General features: G+C 45.9%; 2 protein-coding genes across 7 annotated transcripts in view; both read right to left on the bottom strand.

The window, feature by feature from the left end:
* Window positions 1–1,043: 1,043 nt before the first annotated feature.
* On the bottom strand, window positions 1,044–12,116 carry KHK (ketohexokinase). 5 transcript variants are annotated; one of them, XM_043983824.1, is made up of 9 exons: window positions 11,730–12,116; window positions 8,940–9,056; window positions 6,226–6,360; window positions 5,903–6,037; window positions 4,361–4,433; window positions 3,627–3,722; window positions 1,849–1,937; window positions 1,463–1,620; window positions 1,044–1,329 (listed from the first exon to the last, which is right to left on the bottom strand). In XM_043983824.1, the coding sequence occupies exons 1-9, from the start codon at window positions 11,819–11,821 to the stop codon at window positions 1,244–1,246; spliced, it is 981 nt and encodes a 326-aa protein (XP_043839759.1). In that variant the 5' UTR covers window positions 11,822–12,116; the 3' UTR covers window positions 1,044–1,243. The 5 variants fall into 5 exon arrangements, with proteins under 5 accessions (XP_043839759.1, XP_043839758.1, XP_043839761.1 ...); XM_043983823.1 differs by having other exon boundaries at window positions 3,576–3,722; window positions 11,730–11,885; XM_043983826.1 differs by lacking the exon at window positions 5,903–6,037 and having other exon boundaries at window positions 3,576–3,722; window positions 11,730–11,885.
* Window positions 12,117–12,462: 346 nt separating this feature from the next.
* Window positions 12,463–19,837, bottom strand: part of EMILIN1 (elastin microfibril interfacer 1) — a 16,902-nt gene continuing 9,527 nt past the window's right edge. For both annotated transcript variants that reach the window (XM_043983813.1, XM_043983814.1), the window contains exons 5-8: window positions 15,704–15,820; window positions 13,798–13,815; window positions 13,455–13,592; window positions 12,463–13,203 (exon numbers count right to left, since the gene is read on the bottom strand). In XM_043983813.1, the coding sequence (XP_043839748.1) occupies window positions 12,866–13,203; window positions 13,455–13,592; window positions 13,798–13,815; window positions 15,704–15,820 (611 nt within the window). In that variant the 3' untranslated portion in view covers window positions 12,463–12,865. The remainder of the gene's footprint in view (window positions 13,204–13,454; window positions 13,593–13,797; window positions 13,816–15,703; window positions 15,821–19,837) is intronic.

Raw genomic sequence — 19,837 nt, 5'->3', positions numbered from 1 at the left:
CATAAGCTGACCAAACCAGCCCAGGCTCCCCAGTCCTTGGGATCTGGGATGACCTGGGACTGATCTAAAGGTACTAGGAGTTGATGGGGCCTATCTAACAAAGAATGTTTTTCCCATGGAGAACTGAAGGGCAACTGGACTCCATGAAACTCCATTTAGTAAATCGCCATCTGAATTCCAACAGGCAAGGCAACCTGACAAATATTTACGCATGTTCTGGGGCGGAGGGAGAGTATCTGGACCCCGCAGGGATGGGGGAACAAGGTCGGGCTATTTTTCACCATCCAGAGAAGTCAGTTGGGCTGTACAGTGGATAAAGTTCTGGACTTGAAGGAAGACCCAAGTTCAAATCCTGCCTCAAAGACTTACTATCTGTGTGGCAAGTCACAACCTCTCTTGGCCCGTTTCCTCATTGGTAAAAGAAATATAGCACCTACCTCCCAGGGTGGTTGTGAGGATCAAATGAGAGAAGTTCACGTTGAACTCCTTGCAAACTTTAAAGTGCTATATAAATGTGAGCTATTACGCTCCAGGAACCTGCGATTTTATGGCAGCCCAGGAGGACAGCCTTCAAAGAGAACTGTGGCCTGCCTGCTGATGAGCCTCCAAGGCAGCCAGACTGAACCTTGGGGTTCAGCAGGCCTCAAGTCTCCCTTTGATATTTGCTCGTGTTGGTGAGAGTGGTGGGAGCTTGCATTGCCCCAGTCTGGCTTTGGGGGCTCTCTGCCCACCCCCCCCAGTGGCACGAGTGGGTATTCCACTTAGTGAAGGAAAACACCATATAAATGCAAACCCTTGTTTTTTCTGCCCTGGAACTTTAGCTATCAGGCAGAGAAGAAAGTGCCCTAGAGCCTGGCAAGAGCCCTTAGCAAGAGCAGATAACTGAGGGCTTTCTTCTGTAGGCTGCTCTGGCCAGAGGGGAGTGGGGGGAGGTTGCTCCCTCCTGGATGAAACTGTGTACATCCCATACAACTCCTGCAATGTCTCCAGAGCCTCCGGCCTCAGCCAGATTGAATCCCTGCAACATGCTGAAGACAAGACGCTGGTGGGAGAATGTTTATTTGGTCTGAAGAGATAGCGGAGAACGGAGGGGTGGTGGAGACAGGGAGCTCCAGCCCAGGCTGAACCCGCTCTGCAATCTGAGGGGCCCTGGTGCCAGGGTGGGCAGAGACACCCAGCAACGCCTGGGCTTCCTCATGTCCCTAGAGCCGGCTGAGATTGTGCCTTTGGATGTCTGGGGCATTCACACGATTCCATCGTAGCCTTGTATGCCACACTTCTTGCCTGCTATTTGGCAGCCGAAAGTCAATGCCTCCTGAAGGCTTTTCCCTGGAGGAAGGACATGTATGTAGCTCAGTGGCTCTCACTGAACAGCCACAAGAAGAGTCCTCAGCTTCACCATTATAGCCCCTCCCTCCCCCCTCCAGAGCCTCTGTCCCTGGGCTTGGATAGCAGCACTTACCCTGAGAAAGGCTGAAGATGACAGAGGCATTGAAGGTGTCTCCCGCTCCCAGTGTATCCACCACTCGGGGTGGTGGGAATGCATCAGAGTGCAGGAGCCGTCCATCAGGACCCAAGGCATCTGCTCCCTCCTCTGCCCACGCACATACTAGCACAGCCCTACAGAATATTCCATTCAGTACAAGGAGAAACCCAAGAGACCTCAAATGTGGGAAGGAAGCCCAGAGATACAGGCAAGGCAGGGTACTTCCCAACCTACAGATTTTCATGTATCCTCCTGAATACCAAGGGCACACACCAACCCCTTCCTCCAACTGTCCCAGCTTATTACAAAGGATGAGGGATCACTAAGGAGCTCCACCCTCCTCCAGACCATTCCCCACTCACCCCTTCCCCACACGACTGTACAACCCCTTTAGGGTTTCAGCTGCTGACCGAAACCCCATGTGCTTGGCCACGTCCTTGCTGACAAAAACCTGGTAAAAGAGGGCACAGATAAGAGGACTAGTTAACCTAACACCGACCCCAACCCTGCCCCTAACTACTCGACTGCAGCACTCTTAGACCGTCCCCAGCTCACCCTCCACCCACATCTGTCCAATCCTGTCTTGGGAGCTAACGGGGTGATGCAGAAAGGCCACTGGACCGGGAATCAAAAGTCCTACGCTCAAGTTCTGCTCAGAAACTTGAGACTTTCCTGAACCTCAGTTTCCGTATCTGTAAAATGAAAATGGCAGTGCTTGGCATACTTACATCCCCGGGTTGTGGTGAGTATCAATGATACCTATATGAAAGCAATGCCTGAACCATGAAAAACATCACGCAAACATTAGGTCTTATTATAGTCTGTGTGAGGGGGGTGGCTAACAGGCAGAGGTGGACTTCTTGACCTGTCCAGTTAACAAGTCGTCATAGGCAGTGGACAAAGGACACTGTGGCCTTTCTTCAGGGACATATCTCAGAATAATTCAATTCGACAGATATTTATTTACTCAGTCTACTAAGTGCCAGGCACTAGGAATACAAAGACAAAAAAAAGAAATGGCCCCTACCCTTAAAAAGCTTATATTTAACTAGCAAATAATAGCTAGGTCCTCTGACAGCAGTACTCAGGCTACCTCCTAGACAAGGGTTGGTCCTAGGCCTTCTTTGGGGGGGTAGGGGAACTCTGAGACATTCTAGGGGGGCATTAGAAGAGAAAGAGATGAATTCAGTTCATTCTAGATGTCAGGATGTTGGCAAACAGATTAGGGCCCCCAGGGTAGACCACTATCCTAAGCAGCCCCCGGATCTGAGACAAAAGTTGTCTCCCCTTGTGATGGATTGAAATTGTTCCCAATATGGCCAGTTTGGCCCATGATGATGGCTACCACTCCTCTCCCCAACCCCTAATCCTGCAAACCACCTGACCTCAAGGGAACCATAACATCACTAAGATCAGAAACTCTGGGAATCCTGGTCTGTACTTCGGCACTCCCAATGGGCAGCAAATCACTGATATGCCAATATCCATTTTTGGGGGGTGGGGCAGTGGGAGTTAAGTGACTTGTCCAAGGTCACACAGCTAGTAAGTGTCAAGTTTCTGAGCCCATATTTGAACTCAGGTCCTCCCAAATCCAAGTCATGTGTTTTATCCACTGTGCCACCTAGCTGCCCCCCAACATACAGTTCTTAACAAAAGGTCAACCTGGGGGTCAGGGTCTGGGATTTATTCGATACCAGCAACACTGCTCTTCCTCCTTTGATTTTCCCTTTCCCACACAGTGTGGGCTCATAAAATAGGATCATGGAAGTAGAGCTGAATGGCACCTTGGAGACTACCTAGTCCAACCTCATCTTATAAACGAGGAACTGAGGCTCAGGGAGACTTAAGTCGCTTGTCTAGGACCACACAGCCTACTGGGCTGGGTCTGAATAAATCCAGGTCTTTCTGACTCCAATTCAGCACCCTGTTCACTAGCTCTATCTCCCAGAGCTCATCTGCAGGATGATGGTGCTCCCTGGTCACTTGTAGGAATGGGATTTGGCTCCTGGCAGCAAAGAATGTAAGGAGAACTTTGTGCTTTCATAGGCCATGGTGGAAATGACTGACTGTGGTCTCTTAAGGCACTTACTACATCCCCATAGGCAAAGAGCTGGTATAAGTCTTCCCTGGTTTTCTCCACCTCCACAGACGTCCTGATTCGCTGCTCTACGGGAAGCTTCTTGTTGTGCTGTTCTATCCGCTGCAGCATCTTTACCTGCTCAGATGCATTTCGGCCCTGGGTAGGGGGAAGAAGTGGGGAGAGGGGGTCAGACCACCATCCCTGGAGAACAGGGGAACGTAGATTATGTTGCTAACTTCATCTCTCATGGGCACCAACCACTAACTTGTCCCAAACCAGTGACCATTGTCTAACAGGAGTCCTGGAGGGAAAGGAGATGAGGGTTAGAGGGCTGGACAACTGGCCTAGAACTCCAATCTGATCAAAGAACGTCTGTCATCAGCCCTCTTTGAGGGCCAACCATGGCAGCAGGCCTCAACACAGGAAGCCAGGCTGCACGGGCACCAACTATGGCCAGTTCTGAGCTCTCTGCTCTTCCTACCAACAGAGAAGCAAGTAGCTAGATGCCAGTCTAGAATTGAAAGTCTTTCCCTGGCAAACCTTACCTGACTGTCCAAACCCAAGTTTCATTGATTTGAGACAACACATGAGGCTTTCAAAGGTCTAGTTTCCTAAGGGATCCCTAAGGGATCCCAGACCCAAGGCTAGTTAGGCCTCACTACAGGTGACGGACACATAGACAACAAATGGTCGGCAGAGAAAGAAGTCCCTGAGTCTGTGTTCTTGGGAAAGAGCTGGAATGGAAGATAGGAAAGTGTTGGTCTGAGTCCCCAGAGACTTGAAGTAGGGCTTACCTCAATGTGGATCCACTTGAACCGATTCAGGTCAACCTTTTCAAAGTCCTTTGCTGACACATCTGGCAAGTTTCTGAACAGTGAGCAAGGAATGGAAGGGAAAGAGAAGTGGATGTGGAATAATCAGAGCAGCCAGGATGCTCTGGTCCTCTACCCTAAACCCCAGCCCTAGCGCTGCAGTGCAGCATGGCAAAAACAGTGGCCCCCAACCAAAAACTTTCATCAACAGCACAATGGTGAGAGATCAGACTCTCTCCAAAAAGGTGTTTGAGAATGAGGTATTGGAGAGAATCTGTTATTTTGAACCTTCCTGCCCAGATGGGGTGATCCCTACATCTGTGCTGGCATTTAATTAAACCCAGAATACAGTGTTCTGAACTGTAAACCAGGCATCACAGGAGGTCCTCACAGATCATGACTAGCTCTGAGGGAGAAGCTGTTGGGGACTGGAGAATTCCTGCAATGGATGGCCATTTGTTTATGGGTTACCAGGTAAGGGTTAAAGTTCACCTTCAGGCAAGAGGGTCTAAGTTAATATTTGACTGTCCCCAGGGCCCTGTGCATGGGTGCTCCTGATGGGAAACTGTGGTACATTACCCCATCTATCCCTCAGGCATGGCATATGTGATGAGCTCTGGATAGGCAGAGAGAGAATCTCTGAATTTCCACCTCCCTAACTCCTTAACTGGGCTCAGAGTCTCATACTCTCCCCCAACACTTTTGTGTACATGATGGGGGGTGGGGGAAGTGGAGAACGACTAGCTGGAGGATCTTCCTGGGCTCTAGATGTTAACAACTAATACAATCCCACCTATATTCAGTCCACACTCCTACAGGGTGGTGCTTGGAGGAAGAGAGACTCTCTCTCAACTCAAAGGCAGCTGTCATCTATCCCAGGCAGTCTATAGGATAGCCATCATTCTCCAATCCTATGGATCCTCAGGCAATTACTAGAAGCCAGTACTAAGGCCAAGGAAGGGAGGATGCCTCTGCCTCCAGAGCCCTCTGTGCCAAACACAATGATAATAAAGCATGGTCTCTTCTACAAGAGCTCTTTCTATGGGCATCCCAATCTCCGCTGGGTGCCAGGATGTAGATAACACAGTTCTGGGACAGGCTCTAGCTACTAAGAATGAGGGGAATGGGCTAATCTCCCCGCAACTGGATGGGGACACTGCCCTCCATTACATAACACCCCTCCCCGAAAACCCATCTGGCTTTAAGATAATTTTTCTTTACCCAAATGCAGGCGCTGATTAGCTAATTATGAAGGAATCAGAATACAAATTAAATTACTTAAGTGCCCACCCATCCATGGTGCTGAGCAAAGGCCAAACCACCAGGTCTAGCAACATCCACTCCCTCCCCTGCCCCCCAACTTTGCCCTAATTAGATATGATTCAAAATCACTTTCTAGCTCAGCATAGGGGCAATTTCAAGCAACGGGAGAGGCCAGGAAAGCAGACAGCAGAGATGTCCACAATGGCCTGTGAGGGAAGAAAAAGGAACTGATTGGTGGGTTGTGTCAGGGACTAGCCTTACGTGTCATAGAGGACAATGGTACGGGAACCATTGGTGTTGTTGACGATGCAGCAGGAGCAAGGTGTTTCGCCCTTGTTCTGCCATACCACCTGCGACACGTCCACGCCCCGATACTTAAAGTCAGTCACCAGGAAGCTTGGGGTGGAGCATGAGGTCATGGGATGTAGGGGGGAGGGGGAGACACAGGTTAGAGCCTATGAATGGCATAGTCCTCCCATGGTGACTGGAAGCATGCCTTAGAACACCTGGGGCGCTGTCTGGCAAGAGAAGAGTCCTGTCCTGGCCCTGGGCACATCTTTATTGATGGGAATAGATGTACACACCTGTTAGCATGCAGGATGGTACGGCTGCCAGTGGCTGCACTGATGATGACAGTGGAGATGGGGACGGAGCCCACACGCTGGGGGACTGTGTAGCGCAGATCCACAGAGTATCGGCGAAGGTCATCCAAGACAAAGCTGCCAGGTGTGGGGGAGTACCACACTGGGGAGCAGTTTGACAAGGGGCCTGGGGGCAGGAGGGGAGCTGACAGGAACACTTGGGGCCCTGGAAAGCAGGTGCAGGACAGGAGAGCAAGCAGCGAAAAGGCATGGGGGGTAGGAAGCCTAAGCTCTAAGTCTGGAATCTCCCCAGGTTACGTAAGAGGCAGGAAGGAGCAGATATGGAAGCAGTAGAATATGGGTATGGAGAGGGGGAATGGGGGGATAGTTAAGATAATTTTCTTTAGGGGATCTCCCTTATACAAAACAAAATCTGAACTCTTCTTTCAGTTCCCATAGTCTAGAGAATCATAAGACCAGAGAATGCTAAAGCTGAGAGATTGTCTTGTTCAAACTCCTTTGTCTTACAAAAGAAGAAACTGAGGCCCAGAGACATTAGAAAAATAACAGCTAACATTTACATATGCTTACTCTGTGCCTTGCACTGTGTGAAGTGCTTTACAATTATCTTATTTGATCCTCACAACAGCCCTGGGAGGTAGGTGCTATGATTATCCTTATTCGATAAATGAGGTACTGAGGCAAACAAGGTTAAGTGATGTGCCCAAGGTCACACAGCTAGTAAGTGTCTGCAGTCAGATTTGAATTCAAGTCTTCCTGCATCTAGGCCCAGCACTCTATCCACTGAGCCACCTAGTTGTCTCCTGTCCTTCTGAGCCAACAGGAACTTTCATGGCCCTGCTCTGTGCCAAAACCTAAGCAGAATTAATGATTAATGATCAAAGTGATACTTTGTCCCCCAGCTTGAGTCCACATGAACACCATGATGGTACTCTGGCAGGACACTGCCACTCCATTTTGGGATACACAGGTCCCAGCTGGAAGTTTCTTTAACCCCCAGTGACTGATATTTTGGGGGGTTACATAATTACTTCTAGGGTTTCATTAGTACAAAATCCTGCCTATGGCTCTGTACCATGAAGTCCCTTTCAAGCTGTACAATTCTAGGACTCTATTCATTTCCATTTCCTTCTCCACCAGATCCTTCCAGGAAACACCAGCCCTCTATGAGGCTGCTATTTTTTCCTTCGTCCCTAAAGTGCCTGGTAATATTGGCAAAATCCGTCCCCCCCCCGCCCCCCACACCTTAGCAAGCAGCTACTAAACCTATAGCTGCATTACTGAGGCCAGTTAGTATTATTTGCTTCACAACTTCTTCCCGAAGGAAGTCCTATCCAATTGAAAGTGGTCCCAGGAGGTCCCAGAACTGGGAGAGTTGTAAGACTTTCTCTAGTCCCCAACGAGCTCTGGATATTTTCTATCTTCATAATTTTCTAGGAACTCCCAGAAGCTCCGACAGCCAGTATGAGCCTGGCCCCAAACCTAAAAGTTTGGTAAAAAATTGGCTTTGGAAATATGGTAAGTTCATTGAAACTTGTCTGATCCCTTGAATTCACTTCCCTATTGCTCACTGCTTATTTAAGATTTCCCATGCATGTGGCATTATATCCAAAGCACTGGGATCCCTATTGAGATGAACATTTCAATCACACTGGGGGTACAAAGGGCTGGTGTGCCACAGCTCAGTAACCTGGCAGCTTGCCCTGCTGCCCACAGTGGGCAAAGTTTGGGCCTCACCTTCCTGATAAACACTCGCTGAATCTGCAGAGCCTAGGGTCAAAGGGCTCTTAGGTACTTGCAATACCTAACAAAGGGGCAGTGTGGACCACATGCTGCAGTAATGGTCAACTGACAGTGGGGAAATGTAGAAGTTATAGTTATAACTTTACTACATACACTGTGGGTGACCTTGGACAGGTCCCTTTCAGTAGTTCAGGACACTGAACAACAGGACTAAATGTGTTTTTAGCAAAGAGGAACCGCCCTGAAAAACTGACCTTGTTTTTCCCTCTCGGTCTCCTCATAAGATATTCACACCCAGGGAGCATAAAGAAAGGAAAGGGAGAGTGAGTTCCTAAGGTCCTTTCTGCCCTAATCCAAGAGTACGATATTCATTCACTGCAACAATAATTTATCAAGTGCCTACTGGATACCAAGTGTGATGTTAGGCATTGGTGATACAGAGACAAAAATCTTAAGTCCTTGCCTTCAGGAAGCTTACATTCTATTAGCTAAAGATAGCTTTAAAATGGTAGAAAAGCATGTTGATTGACCTGAAAGGAAGCATAGAAATGGAAAACAGAAGGAAAAAGCCAGCAGTAGGGGCTAGCCAAGGAAACAAGCAAGGGCAAAGGGCTAGATATCTCTGGAAACAAAGTCTTAATAAGCAGAAAACTCTAATTAAACATTCCAGGAATTAAAAACCTCATACATACAATTCTCCACAGGGAAATTTTTTCTACCATCTCCCCTCCCCACTTAAAGCTACAGATGGACCTTAGACATCATTTAAGTCAATTTCTTCATTTTAAAGATGAGACTAAGGTCCAGAAATGGCAAGTGAAATCCTTGAGAGACTGGAACTTTGGGGAACATTCTTTTTCCCTTCCACTATAGGGAGCTTTAGTAATGTATCTCCCTCCAGTGGTATCATATAGACTAACTTTCCTACCAGGCCAGGTTTTCTCCATACTCACTCAGCAACATGTCCAGGAGCCAAGGAGCCCATGAAAGCACAGGGAGCTCCTAGGAGGGAAAGGATGGTGCAGGAGTTGGAGGCATTGCCACCACGCTGCCATCGTTGGGTCAGGCACCTAAAAAGGAAAATGAGGGCCACTATGATCTTCACATCATAGAACATTAACCCCACATCACCCATCCTGACTCCCTGAGGGCACAGACTGTTCCATTTTCTTCACAAATTGGTCTAGCCAGAAAGAAGTGACTTTTCTCTGTATTTCCATGGCACTTGGTTTGTTTTTCTCTTATGGTATTTGTCCCTTTTTTACACTATAGTACCTTTATCTGTCTCTCACCTGTATTAGATAGTAAGTTTGACAGAAAGGACCAAATCTTACTTTTCATGTGCCACCCAGTAGAGTGTCTTCAATGAAAGAATGATTATCGATACTGTATTCTGCATTGTTGACACCAGTCTGGTAGAAACAACTTTTATTAATTTACTATTATCCTAAATTCAAATATTGCTTGCCTTGAGAGAGAAATGTCCAAACTGACAGAGTCCACTCATGACTTTGAACATATCTCTCAGAACCATATTTGAATTTAGAATAATGGTAATTTAATAAGAATTTGTGTTTCAAAGACTTGTGCCTACAATGAAAATACAATATTAATAAGTTTTCCTTCAACAGTTAAATGGAAACACATGTAGGATTGCAACATTTAAACAGATGCCAGGAAGGCACAGTACCTGTAATACAGTAGGTGTTTAATAAATGCACTTTGAATGAATGAATTCTTTCTAGATGAGAGGAGTAAAGTTAACCAAAGAAAAGGGCTCAGGTCTCCACTCTCACTACAACTCATAAGGTAGCTGGGCTCAATGCATTCTTCCATGGACTCCAGGGTCAGCTTCTGCCAGCATGTGAAGAGGAATTATCTGAATGCATCCTAATGATATCATTTGATAATCAGAAACCCAATAATCCAGTCAAGTCCCTTTGTGTCTAGCCTGTACTCACTTTCCCTTATTTCTTCCACATAAGATGAGCCACATCCTTCCATAAATAAAGCTACAACTGGATTGTAACATTAGCCTCTCTGGTAATTGCATCAATCCCAGTGGATTAAAAGAGTCAAAACTACTTCAAAAAAGATAATGGTGTCAAATTTACAATAAAAAAAATAACTTTTTTCCTTGGAAGAATATGAATAACATAAACCAAGGCTTAAAATATTTAAGATTAGGAACTAAAGCCTAAGAACAGTAATTTTTAATTTGTAGATGAAAACGTTGAAAGGTGACCTCCACCTGTAAAGCGTCAAGTTTACAAAACATTATCAGATGGAAGATGGTAACTAGTTGTTCTGTGTTCACAGAAGACTGAAGAGAACACCAATTCCAATTGCATTTGAAGGGATTTAGATTAGTGAGAACATTGCCTACGTTGCTTGCAGATTGCCTTTTATTTTCAAAACTCTTTTTACAATTTCTCCTTAATACAACCCTACCACGAAGTAGGTCTAACAATGATCTTGATTTTGCAGATAAAGCAACTGATAAAGAAGAGCTGTTAAAGCAACTGATAAAGATAAAGTGGCCCTAGAGCCTAGGCTTCCTGTCTCCCAAGTCTGGTGTTCATTACCCTCTGAAAATGCCAGGCTTGTTAAGCAGGAAATTAACATTAAATAAGGTTCTGGAATTTTATTCTTGCCTCTCTCCCCCACACCTCTCTCCTCTCTCCTCTTTCTTCTTTCTCTCTCTCCCCTCCCTCCCTCCCCACCAATTGCTACACCTAGGCCAGCTTGAGGATAGCCTAATCATAGGATCATCAATTTAGAACTAGAAAGAACTTTAGATATCTAGTTCAATCTTCTCAATTTACAGATGAGGAAACGGATCCAGAAAAGTTAACTTGACTTGTCCAAGGGCACAAAAGTAGTAAGCTAGCATTCAAACCCAGATTTCCCGACTCTAAAATCCAACATGCTTTTCACTGTACTACACTTCTTTGGAGATCCCTTCTGGGATTCTATGCTGAAAGTGACAACGACATTGGACCAAGGAGGTCTTAATCATGCTACTGACAGTGATTTCCAGGAGGTCATTTCTGCCAACTGCCTGGCTGGCAAATTCCTCAGGGATGGGTCTACCTTCTCTAATGGAGCCAAATGGTCACTCATCCATGAAGCATCTCAGGCCTCGAGTGGCTGAGAGAACACCATCTCCCTAGAGCTACCTTGTGCCAGAGCTCCAAGCAGAAACCACCCACAGTTTCTCTGTACTCCCTCAAAACCCTGACTGCAAAAGTACAGTGAACACAGAACCTCAAAAATCAAGAGTTTGGGTGATTGTCTCATGGACCTAGAACTGGAAGGAATCTACAAGGGTATTTAGTTGACCTCCCTCATTTTACAGATGAGGAAACAGTGACTTATCTAAGTTTAGGCAGGATATTAAGTTGGAATTCGAAGTCTAGTGACCCCCAGTTCAGGGACACTTTCAATGACACCCTGTTGCCTCTCATCAGAAAGGAACCAGCCAAAGTCAGAGCGACCACGGGGGTCTCTCTACTGCAACCCCATGGAAGGAACTGGAAAAATCCAAGAGTTCGGGGAAAATGACCACCTTATGAAAAAAGATGCTCGGTTCATCGGAAACCCCAGCGTGCCTAGTCACCCCTACAGGGCTCATCTCTCCAGGTCCTCATTCTCGCGCGCACCCCCAAACACAGGAGGCTCCCCCCTCTCGGGGAGGAGGGGGAGTGAGAGGCAGGACGCGCGGGCCGACCCGAGCCCCCTACCTGCTGTCCGCGTCCTCCTCAGGGTACTTCTCCACCACATTGATGATGTCTAGCACCACTAGCCCCACACACAGGATCTGCTTCTCTTCCATGAGCTCGGCGATGCTCTAGCCTCCAGCCGCCCGCGCCGCCTCTTATCTCCGGGGTTTCCCCGACTCCGCCCCCAGGCGCTCCGCCCCCAACTCCCCAACACCCAGCCTCAGCTCAACTCCGGGAAGCCTCGGGCCTCCGCCGTGCTCTCTGGCCAGTCCCTCCTGCGGGAGGAGAAGCGGGGGCGAATGTACTCCGGCCAAGTGCTTTGCCTGCTCACGGCTGCAGCATGCAAACCTCGCTTTCTCGGTGCCGACCTGCGCCCTCTTGACCCTCCTCAAATCACAACAGGGCACACACCCCACGTGAGAAAACAAACACTAGCTTCCGCAGCCCCACGTGATCCCCAGAGGAAGGTCCCGAGGCCGGAGGCGCCCCCTGGCGAGCATCTCAGACAACGCCGGCAGCCCTGGGGAGCCTTTCCCATAGCCGGACACCAGGTCCTCGACGAAGATCAGGACCCCGGACAGCAAGCGTCCCTGCAGCCTGACCCCACGTGACCCGGGGTCCTCCCCCCCCCCCACAGCAGCCCACAGCCACAGACAACGCCCTCCCTTCGGCCCCTCCCTCCACTGCCCCGCCGCCTCGCCTCGCACGTGAGTCAGGACCGGGCTGATTTTCTTAAAAAAAAAAAAGTCTTTATTCCCGAATAGTTTAGTACGGGAGGGGGGCGGGGTCGTGGAGGGGCCTGACCTCGCCCGCCTTGGCAGGGGGTGGAGTACTGGGGGAGGAGGGCCCTGCCCAGCCCGGGCCGCACGCGTGGGGTAGGTGCTTAGCTCTGCCTAAGGTCAGAGGCCTTGAATTCCCGGAGAGGTAGGGGGTATGGTCCAAGGTCACGGGCGCCTGAGGCTGTGCCGGCCAGTCTGGGAGAAGTCTCTAGTGTGGATGGCCGAGGGCCAAGGAAACGCCGGCGCGGGGGCTGGGAGAGTGGGAGGGGGCCAAGCCCCCACCCCGTGAGGTTGCCCCCCGCGGCTGCAGCCCGCCCTCCCACCCCACTGCCGGGCCGAGGCTCAGCCTTGTCGGGCTGTCGCGCGCCAGGACGGGCACTAGTCGTTCTTGGAATCCAGGTCCTCGTAGAGCAGGGCTCCGCTGAAGAGCGTCAGCGGCTCCTCCGAGTGCGCCAGCTGCCCCGTCACTAGGTCGATGCAGACCGTGTCTCCAGCCTGTAGGGGCAGGATCAGGCTGAAGACCCCCAAGGCGCCGGAGCTGGGCTGACTCTCCACTACTGGCTTATTTTCGAGCCCCTCGGGCTCATAGCCGCCCGAGTCGATGCGGGCTATGCCCTGGTTGGAGCGGGACAGCACGGCCTCCACCTTTTCGTGACGGTGCCCAGTGAGCACCGCGCTGAGCAAATAGCGGCCAGCCTGGGGCGCAGTGAAGATGCCTGGTCAGAGGGCAGGGAGAGAAGTAACGGGTCAGCAAGGTTAAGGGTAGCAAATGGAACAGGAAAATGGATCGCAGCCCTTAGAGGGAAAACTGTAGTTCAGGAGCTCAGAGCAACTGGGGGGGGGAGGGGGGGAGGGTCAACATTTTGCTGGGTTCCGGGTACTCCCAACCTGCCACAATCAAATGAAATCAACAAACGTCCCTTCCCTACTCGAGTATTTCTACCACCATGCCCCCCACCCCCCTTACCAGTCTCCGGGTCATAACTGCCTCCGTCGTTGAGTAAGACCTTGTCAAAGGGAACCGTGCCTGGTTCTGTACGAGGTGAACTCAATGCGGCTGAGAAAGACACTCGAGGCATAGGAGCTGCTGCTGCTCCTTCCAAACCTGGGGGTGGGGAATGGGCAAAGCGGTCACTAGCGCTGACACTGATTTCATACACATATCACTGTTCTGCTCTACCAGTTCAATTGTTCACCCTTCTGCTCTATTAAATGATGATTCTATTTAGCCCTCCCACTTGATTTGTTCCCCATTGAATGAACAATTTGCTATAGGAAAGGAATAAGCTGCTTCCAAAAAGAATACATACCCTGTTCACCTGGGAGACCTGTAGGAGAAGAAAAGGTACCAATTAGGGGCAGCACAGCATAAGTTCATTTATTAAAAATTAAAACGCCTACTATTGGCCTAAGCAGAATAACGGGAAGGGAGGTAGGATCTCCAGTTTTTTCTTTTTCATATTGAAAACTCCTAGTCCTCCATCTTTTAACTCTCTTGGAGAATCCTTTCTCCAACAACCTTAGTCATGCTTCAAGATTTCAAGGATCTGTGATTTTTTTTTTCCCCAGGGTGGGTGCTCCCTCTACCAACCCAGGCTGAAACCTCTCTTTGACTCAAAATGTTTTCTCCTCTGGGATGGGATGCTTTTGTTTTTGCCTTTGTCTCTTTTTTATCTTAAACAGTGCCAGGAGCTTAATAAATGCCTGTTGACTAAATAACATAGTAGATGGTATACAAGGGTGGAAGCAACTGACAAATTAATCAGTATTTGGCCAACATAGTAAAAGCCTCTTCACAGACCAATTGTCCTCAGCTTCATAGGGTTTTGTCAGAGCTTCACCCTCCTGGTACAGCCTTCAAGGATTCAAGGCCCTTGCCATAACCCAATGAGGCATCAGGGGAGGTTGTCATTAATACAAAAATAATATGAATGTGCTTGTTATTTAGTTGACTCAAAGAGTATCCAAATTGAATAGATCATGGGTGTGGAGCTGGAAAGGAACTTAGATCTAACGCTGTCATTTTAGAGGAAGAAAATGACTTATGAGTATCAGTTGAAGGAAGAAGGGAAGACTTAGTTGGGGACATGATAGCTTTCTTCAAGTGTTTGAAGAGTTGTCATTTGGAAGAGGGATTAAATTTCTGTTTTGATCCGGAAGGCAAAATCAGAAACAACGGGTACAAGTTGCAAAGAGGCTGGTTAGGCTGATGTCAGGAAAAACTTCCAAAGTATTAGAGCTGTTCTCTTTTCAGTGGAGATTTTCAAGCAAAGGTTGAATAACACCTTGTTGGGTAAGTTATGGTAGGGATTCCTCTTTTGGGTTTGGGTGGCACTAGATGGCTGCTGAGATCCTTTCCAACTTTCAAAGTCAGTGATTCTGGGAAGCTCAGAGACATGAAGTGACTTGTTCAGTATCACAGTTAAGTAGCCGAGTGGAGATGTGAACTCCACTCATGAGTCCCAGTGCAGTGCTTTTTCACTTATACCATGTTGCGTCTTATGGGATGTCAGAGCACGTTTAGGCCAACCTCATACGGGAAACATGCATCTCCCTCAACATCATCCTGACAAATGGGACAGTCAACCTGTTTTGAAGACCTCCAAAAAATCCCATTCAAGCAACAAGTATTTATTAAGCTTACCCATTAAAATATACACACATGTGTGTATATGTATGTATATATGTATATATATATGTGTGTGTGTGTGTGTGTGTGTGTGTGGTGGGCCAAAAGTCATGAAGGGGTCTGATGTTTTAGTAACTGTTTGAAAATTATTTTTTACTTTCCCCCATTTATAAGATTTGATTTTTCACATGTAATGTTAATTCATTTCCTGTATATGATATTATGGTATTGTAAATTTAAAACAAAAAATAAAGGAATTATTAAATATTTGTGACTTTTGGCCCACCCTGTCTATGTAAATAGGAGGTACCTCTATGACCCACGCAGAATTAGAAAGGACCCTACTGCCTTTTGAGGCAGCTCTAATTGGAAGTTTTTCCCCATTTCTCAAAATCTTTTCCTCAAAATCTAGCTCCCTCTAATTTCTATCTACTCTTCTTAGTTCTGCCTTCTGAGGTCAAACAATAGAATGCATAGAAATTGCCTCAGCCACTGAGTTCTCTTTTCTGTTACATAGTAGTAAGCTAGAAAAATTATAGGTTGGGTACTCTTTAGGTCAAACCAGTTTTGAAAGAAATGTCACATACCTGGTGGTCCGATGGGTCCTTCTTTGCCATCTTTGCCAGGTGGTCCAGGGGGTCCCATAGGGCCTGGAGGGCCCTGCTTTCCAGCAGGGCCTGGTGGCCCAATCTCCCCTGCTGGCCCTGTAAGAATGAACAAAGTGGGAGGATTGCAAAGGGCAGAAGAAGGTAGGAGCTAGAAAGACAAGAGCTGAGAAGTAGGTAGGAGGCAGCCAAGGCGGAGAGAGGACAGGCATAGCCTATGCAGGTTGAAATAGGTTTGGAAATAGGTGAGAAGTGTGTGAGGGGATCTCTGGTTAGGAATGCTCAACCTACATACCACATCTAGTCCACACAGGCCAAATATGGCACATGAACTGATTTTCAGTGGCATGTAACTGGCTATCTGACTGTCACCTACTACAATCCTACTGTGTCACTAGATCTGATATAAGGGGTAGTATGAGGTTATTACCTCCAAGCCCCATTTCCCCATCCCCTTCTTGTACCTTGATTCCATTCCATCAAATCCCTTCTTGGTCCTTGCCCCTTTTATTATCCTTCTCTCTATAATCTTCAGTCTTTCTGTATCTATCAGCCCTTCTCTGCTGCCCACAAACATGTCTAGATTTCCTCCATCCTTAAAAAAAACCCTTCACCATAGATTCATAGTATCCTCCTATATCTTGTCTCTCTTCTGTAGCTAAATTCCTAGGGAAAAAAAAAAAACAAAAACATTTTAATCTCTTTACTTTCCTTCCACTCACTTGACTCCTTACCCACCTCCAGCACACCCACCCACACACACACCCCAATGAAAGTTGATTTCAGATCAATCTCCATTGATCTCTGAATTGCTATCCCCCATCATCTCTACTCAATTGTCATCCATCTCCACCTCTTTGTAGTATTTGACACTGTTGAACATCTTTCTCTTCTTGGATCCTCTCTCCTTCCTGGGTTTTTATGATATTGTTCTCTCCTGGTTCTCCTGACCCACCACTTCTTTTTCATTTCCTTTGCTGGATCTTAGTCCATATCTCTCTCTTTTTGCATGGGATATACCAGAGGATTTGGTCTCTGTCTCTATACTCTTTTGGTGATTGTATCAGCTCCCATGGGTTCAACTATTTTCTCTATGCAGATGACTCCAAAATTTAAGTATTTAGCCTTCAATATCTTTCCTGAACTCCAATCCCAAATCATCAGCCGCCTGCTAGTCACATTCAATTACATGTAGATCAAATTCAACGTGTCCAAAATGACACTCATTTTATTTTCCCATGAGGCCATTACTCTTCCAAACTTCCACATTTCTATTGAGGTCACCACCATCCTTCCAGTCACCCAGTTTTTCAGCCTCAAAGTCATACCTGTCTACACTTTCCTTCACCTGCCATATCTAATCAGTTGCCAAATCTTGCTGATTCTACCACTACTCCATTCACACAGTCACTACCATAGTTCTGGTCCATCACCTCTCTCTTAGACTAATGCAACAGCACCTTAATCTCCAAAATGGATGACTTTCTTCTTCAATCCATTTTCCACCCAGCTGCTAAACTGATTCCTAAAGTCCTATCACTCCCTTTGTTCAAGAATTTGTAGTGACTCATTTTCTCTAAGACAAAATATGTACTCTTTTGTTTGGTACTTAAAGCCCCTCACAATTTGGTTCCTTCCCTCTTTCCAGAATGCTTTTACCTTGCTGCCCCTGCTACCTCCCACACCCCAAAGTCCAGCCAAATTGGCCTCCTTGCTGTTCACTGTGGACGGTGTTTTCTCTCTTGCCTGCAAAGACACAGGCTATCCCTGGACTTGATTGGAGTGCAGTCCCTCCTCGTCTCCACCTCCTGGAATCTCTCCCCTTAAAGTTGAAGCTCAAGTGCCACCTCCTTCTACATGAGATCTTTCCTCATCTCCTCAAAATCACTATCATCCATCTATCTATCAATCCATCCATCCATCTATCTATCTATCAATCTATCTATCTATCATCCATCCATCCATCTATCTATCTATCTATCTATCTATCTATCTATCTATCTATCTATCATCCATCTATCTATCAATCTATCTATCTATCTATCATCCATCATCCATCTATCTATCATCCATCTATCTGTCATCTATCTATCTATCATCTATCTGTCATCTATCTATCATCTATCTATCTATCATCCATCTATCTGTCATCTATCTATCATCCATCTATCTGTCATCTATCTATCATCTATCTATCTATCTGTCTATCTATCTATCATCTATCTATCACCCATCTATCTGTCATCTATCTATCCATCCATCCATCCATCTATCAATCTATCTATCTATCATCCATCTATCTGTCATCTATCTATCCATCCATCCATCCATCCATCTATCTATCTATCTATCCATCCATCCATCCATCCATCCATCTATCTATCCATCTATCTATCATCCATCTATCTGTCATCTATCTATCATCCATCTATCTATCTATCTATCTATCTATCTATCTATCTATCTATCTATCTATCTATCATCCATCATCCATCTATCTATCTATCATCTATCTGTCATCTATCTATCTATCATCTATCTATCTATCATCCATCTATCTGTCATCTATCTATCATCCATCTATCTGTCATCTATCTATCATCTATCTATCTATCTATCTATCTATCTATCTATCTATCTATCTATCTATCTATCATCCATCTATCTGTCATCTATCTATCCATCCATCCATCCATCCATCCATCTATCAATCTATCTATCATCCATCTATCTGTCATCTATCTATCCATCCATCCATCTATCTATCTATCTATCTATCTATCTATCTATCTATCTATCTATCTATCTATCATCCATCTATCTGTCATCTATCTATCATCCATCTATCTGTCATCTATCTATCATCTATCTATCTATCTATCATCCATCTATCTGTCATCTATCTATCCATCCATCCATCCATCCATCCATCTATCAATCTATCTATCATCCATCTATCTGTCATCTATCTATCCATCCATCCATCTATCTATCTATCTATCTATCTATCTATCTATCTATCTATCTATCTATCATCCATCTATCTGTCATCTATCTATCATCTATCTATCTATCTATCATCCATCTATCTGTCATCTATCTATCATCTATCTATCTATCATCCATCTATCTGTCATCTATCTATCCATCCATCCATCCATCTATCAATCTATCTATCTATCATCCATCTATCTGTCATCTATCTATCATCCATCTATCTGTCATCTATCTATCATCTATCTATCTATCTATCTATCATCCATCTATCTGTCATCTATCTATCCATCCATCCATCCATCCATCCATCAATCTATCTATCATCCATCTATCTGTCATCTATCTATCTATCCATCCATCCATCTATCTATCTATCTATCTATCTATCTATCTATCTATCTATCTATCTATCATCCATCTATCTGTCATCTATCTATCATCTATCTATCTATCATCCATCTATCTGTCATCTATCTATCATCCATCTATCTGTCATCTATCTATCTATCATCCATCTATCTGTCATCTATCATCCATCTATCTGTCATCTATCTATCATCCATCTATCTGTCATCTATCTATCTATCATCTATCTATCTATCTATCTATCTGTCATCCATCTACCTGTCATCTATCTATCATCCATCTATCTGTCATCTATCTATCTATCATCTATCTATCATCTATCTGTCATCTATCTATCATCTATCTATCATCCATCTATCTGTCATCTATCTATCTATCATCCATCTATCTATCAATCCATCCATCTATCTATCTATCAATCTATCTATCTATCTATCTATCATCCATCCATCCATCCATCCATCCATCTATCTATCCATCTATCTATCTATCTATCTATCTATCTATCTATCTATCTATCTATCTATCTATCTATCATCCATCTATCTATCAATCTATCTATCTATCTATCATCCATCATCCATCTATCTATCATCCATCTATCTGTCATCTATCTATCTATCATCTATCTGTCATCTATCTATCATCTATCTATCTATCATCCATCTATCTGTCATCTATCTATCATCCATCTATCTGTCATCTATCTATCATCTATCTATCTATCTGTCTATCTATCTATCATCTATCTAT

Source organism: Dromiciops gliroides, chromosome 2 (assembly GCF_019393635.1).
Source record: "Dromiciops gliroides isolate mDroGli1 chromosome 2, mDroGli1.pri, whole genome shotgun sequence".
Taxonomy (NCBI): Eukaryota; Metazoa; Chordata; class Mammalia; order Microbiotheria; family Microbiotheriidae; genus Dromiciops; species Dromiciops gliroides.
This window is presented reverse-complemented; position numbering and strand designations above follow the sequence as displayed.

What these genes read in the sequence shown, in the direction of transcription:
- KHK (XM_043983823.1), bottom strand. Translation starts at nt 11,821, where the DNA reads ATGGAAGAGAAGCAGATCCTGTGTGTGGGGCTAGTGGTGCTAGACATC. An exon ending in GCTCCTGGACATGTTGCTGA is followed by an intron (nt 6,361 to 8,939) that starts GTGAGTATGGAG and finishes CACACCTGGCAG; the next exon opens with CTTTGTCTTGGATGACCTTC. An exon ending in TACAGTCGTGTGGGGAAGGG is followed by an intron (nt 1,621 to 1,848) that starts GTGAGTGGGGAA and finishes AATATTCTGTAG; the next exon opens with GGCTGTGCTAGTATGTGCGT.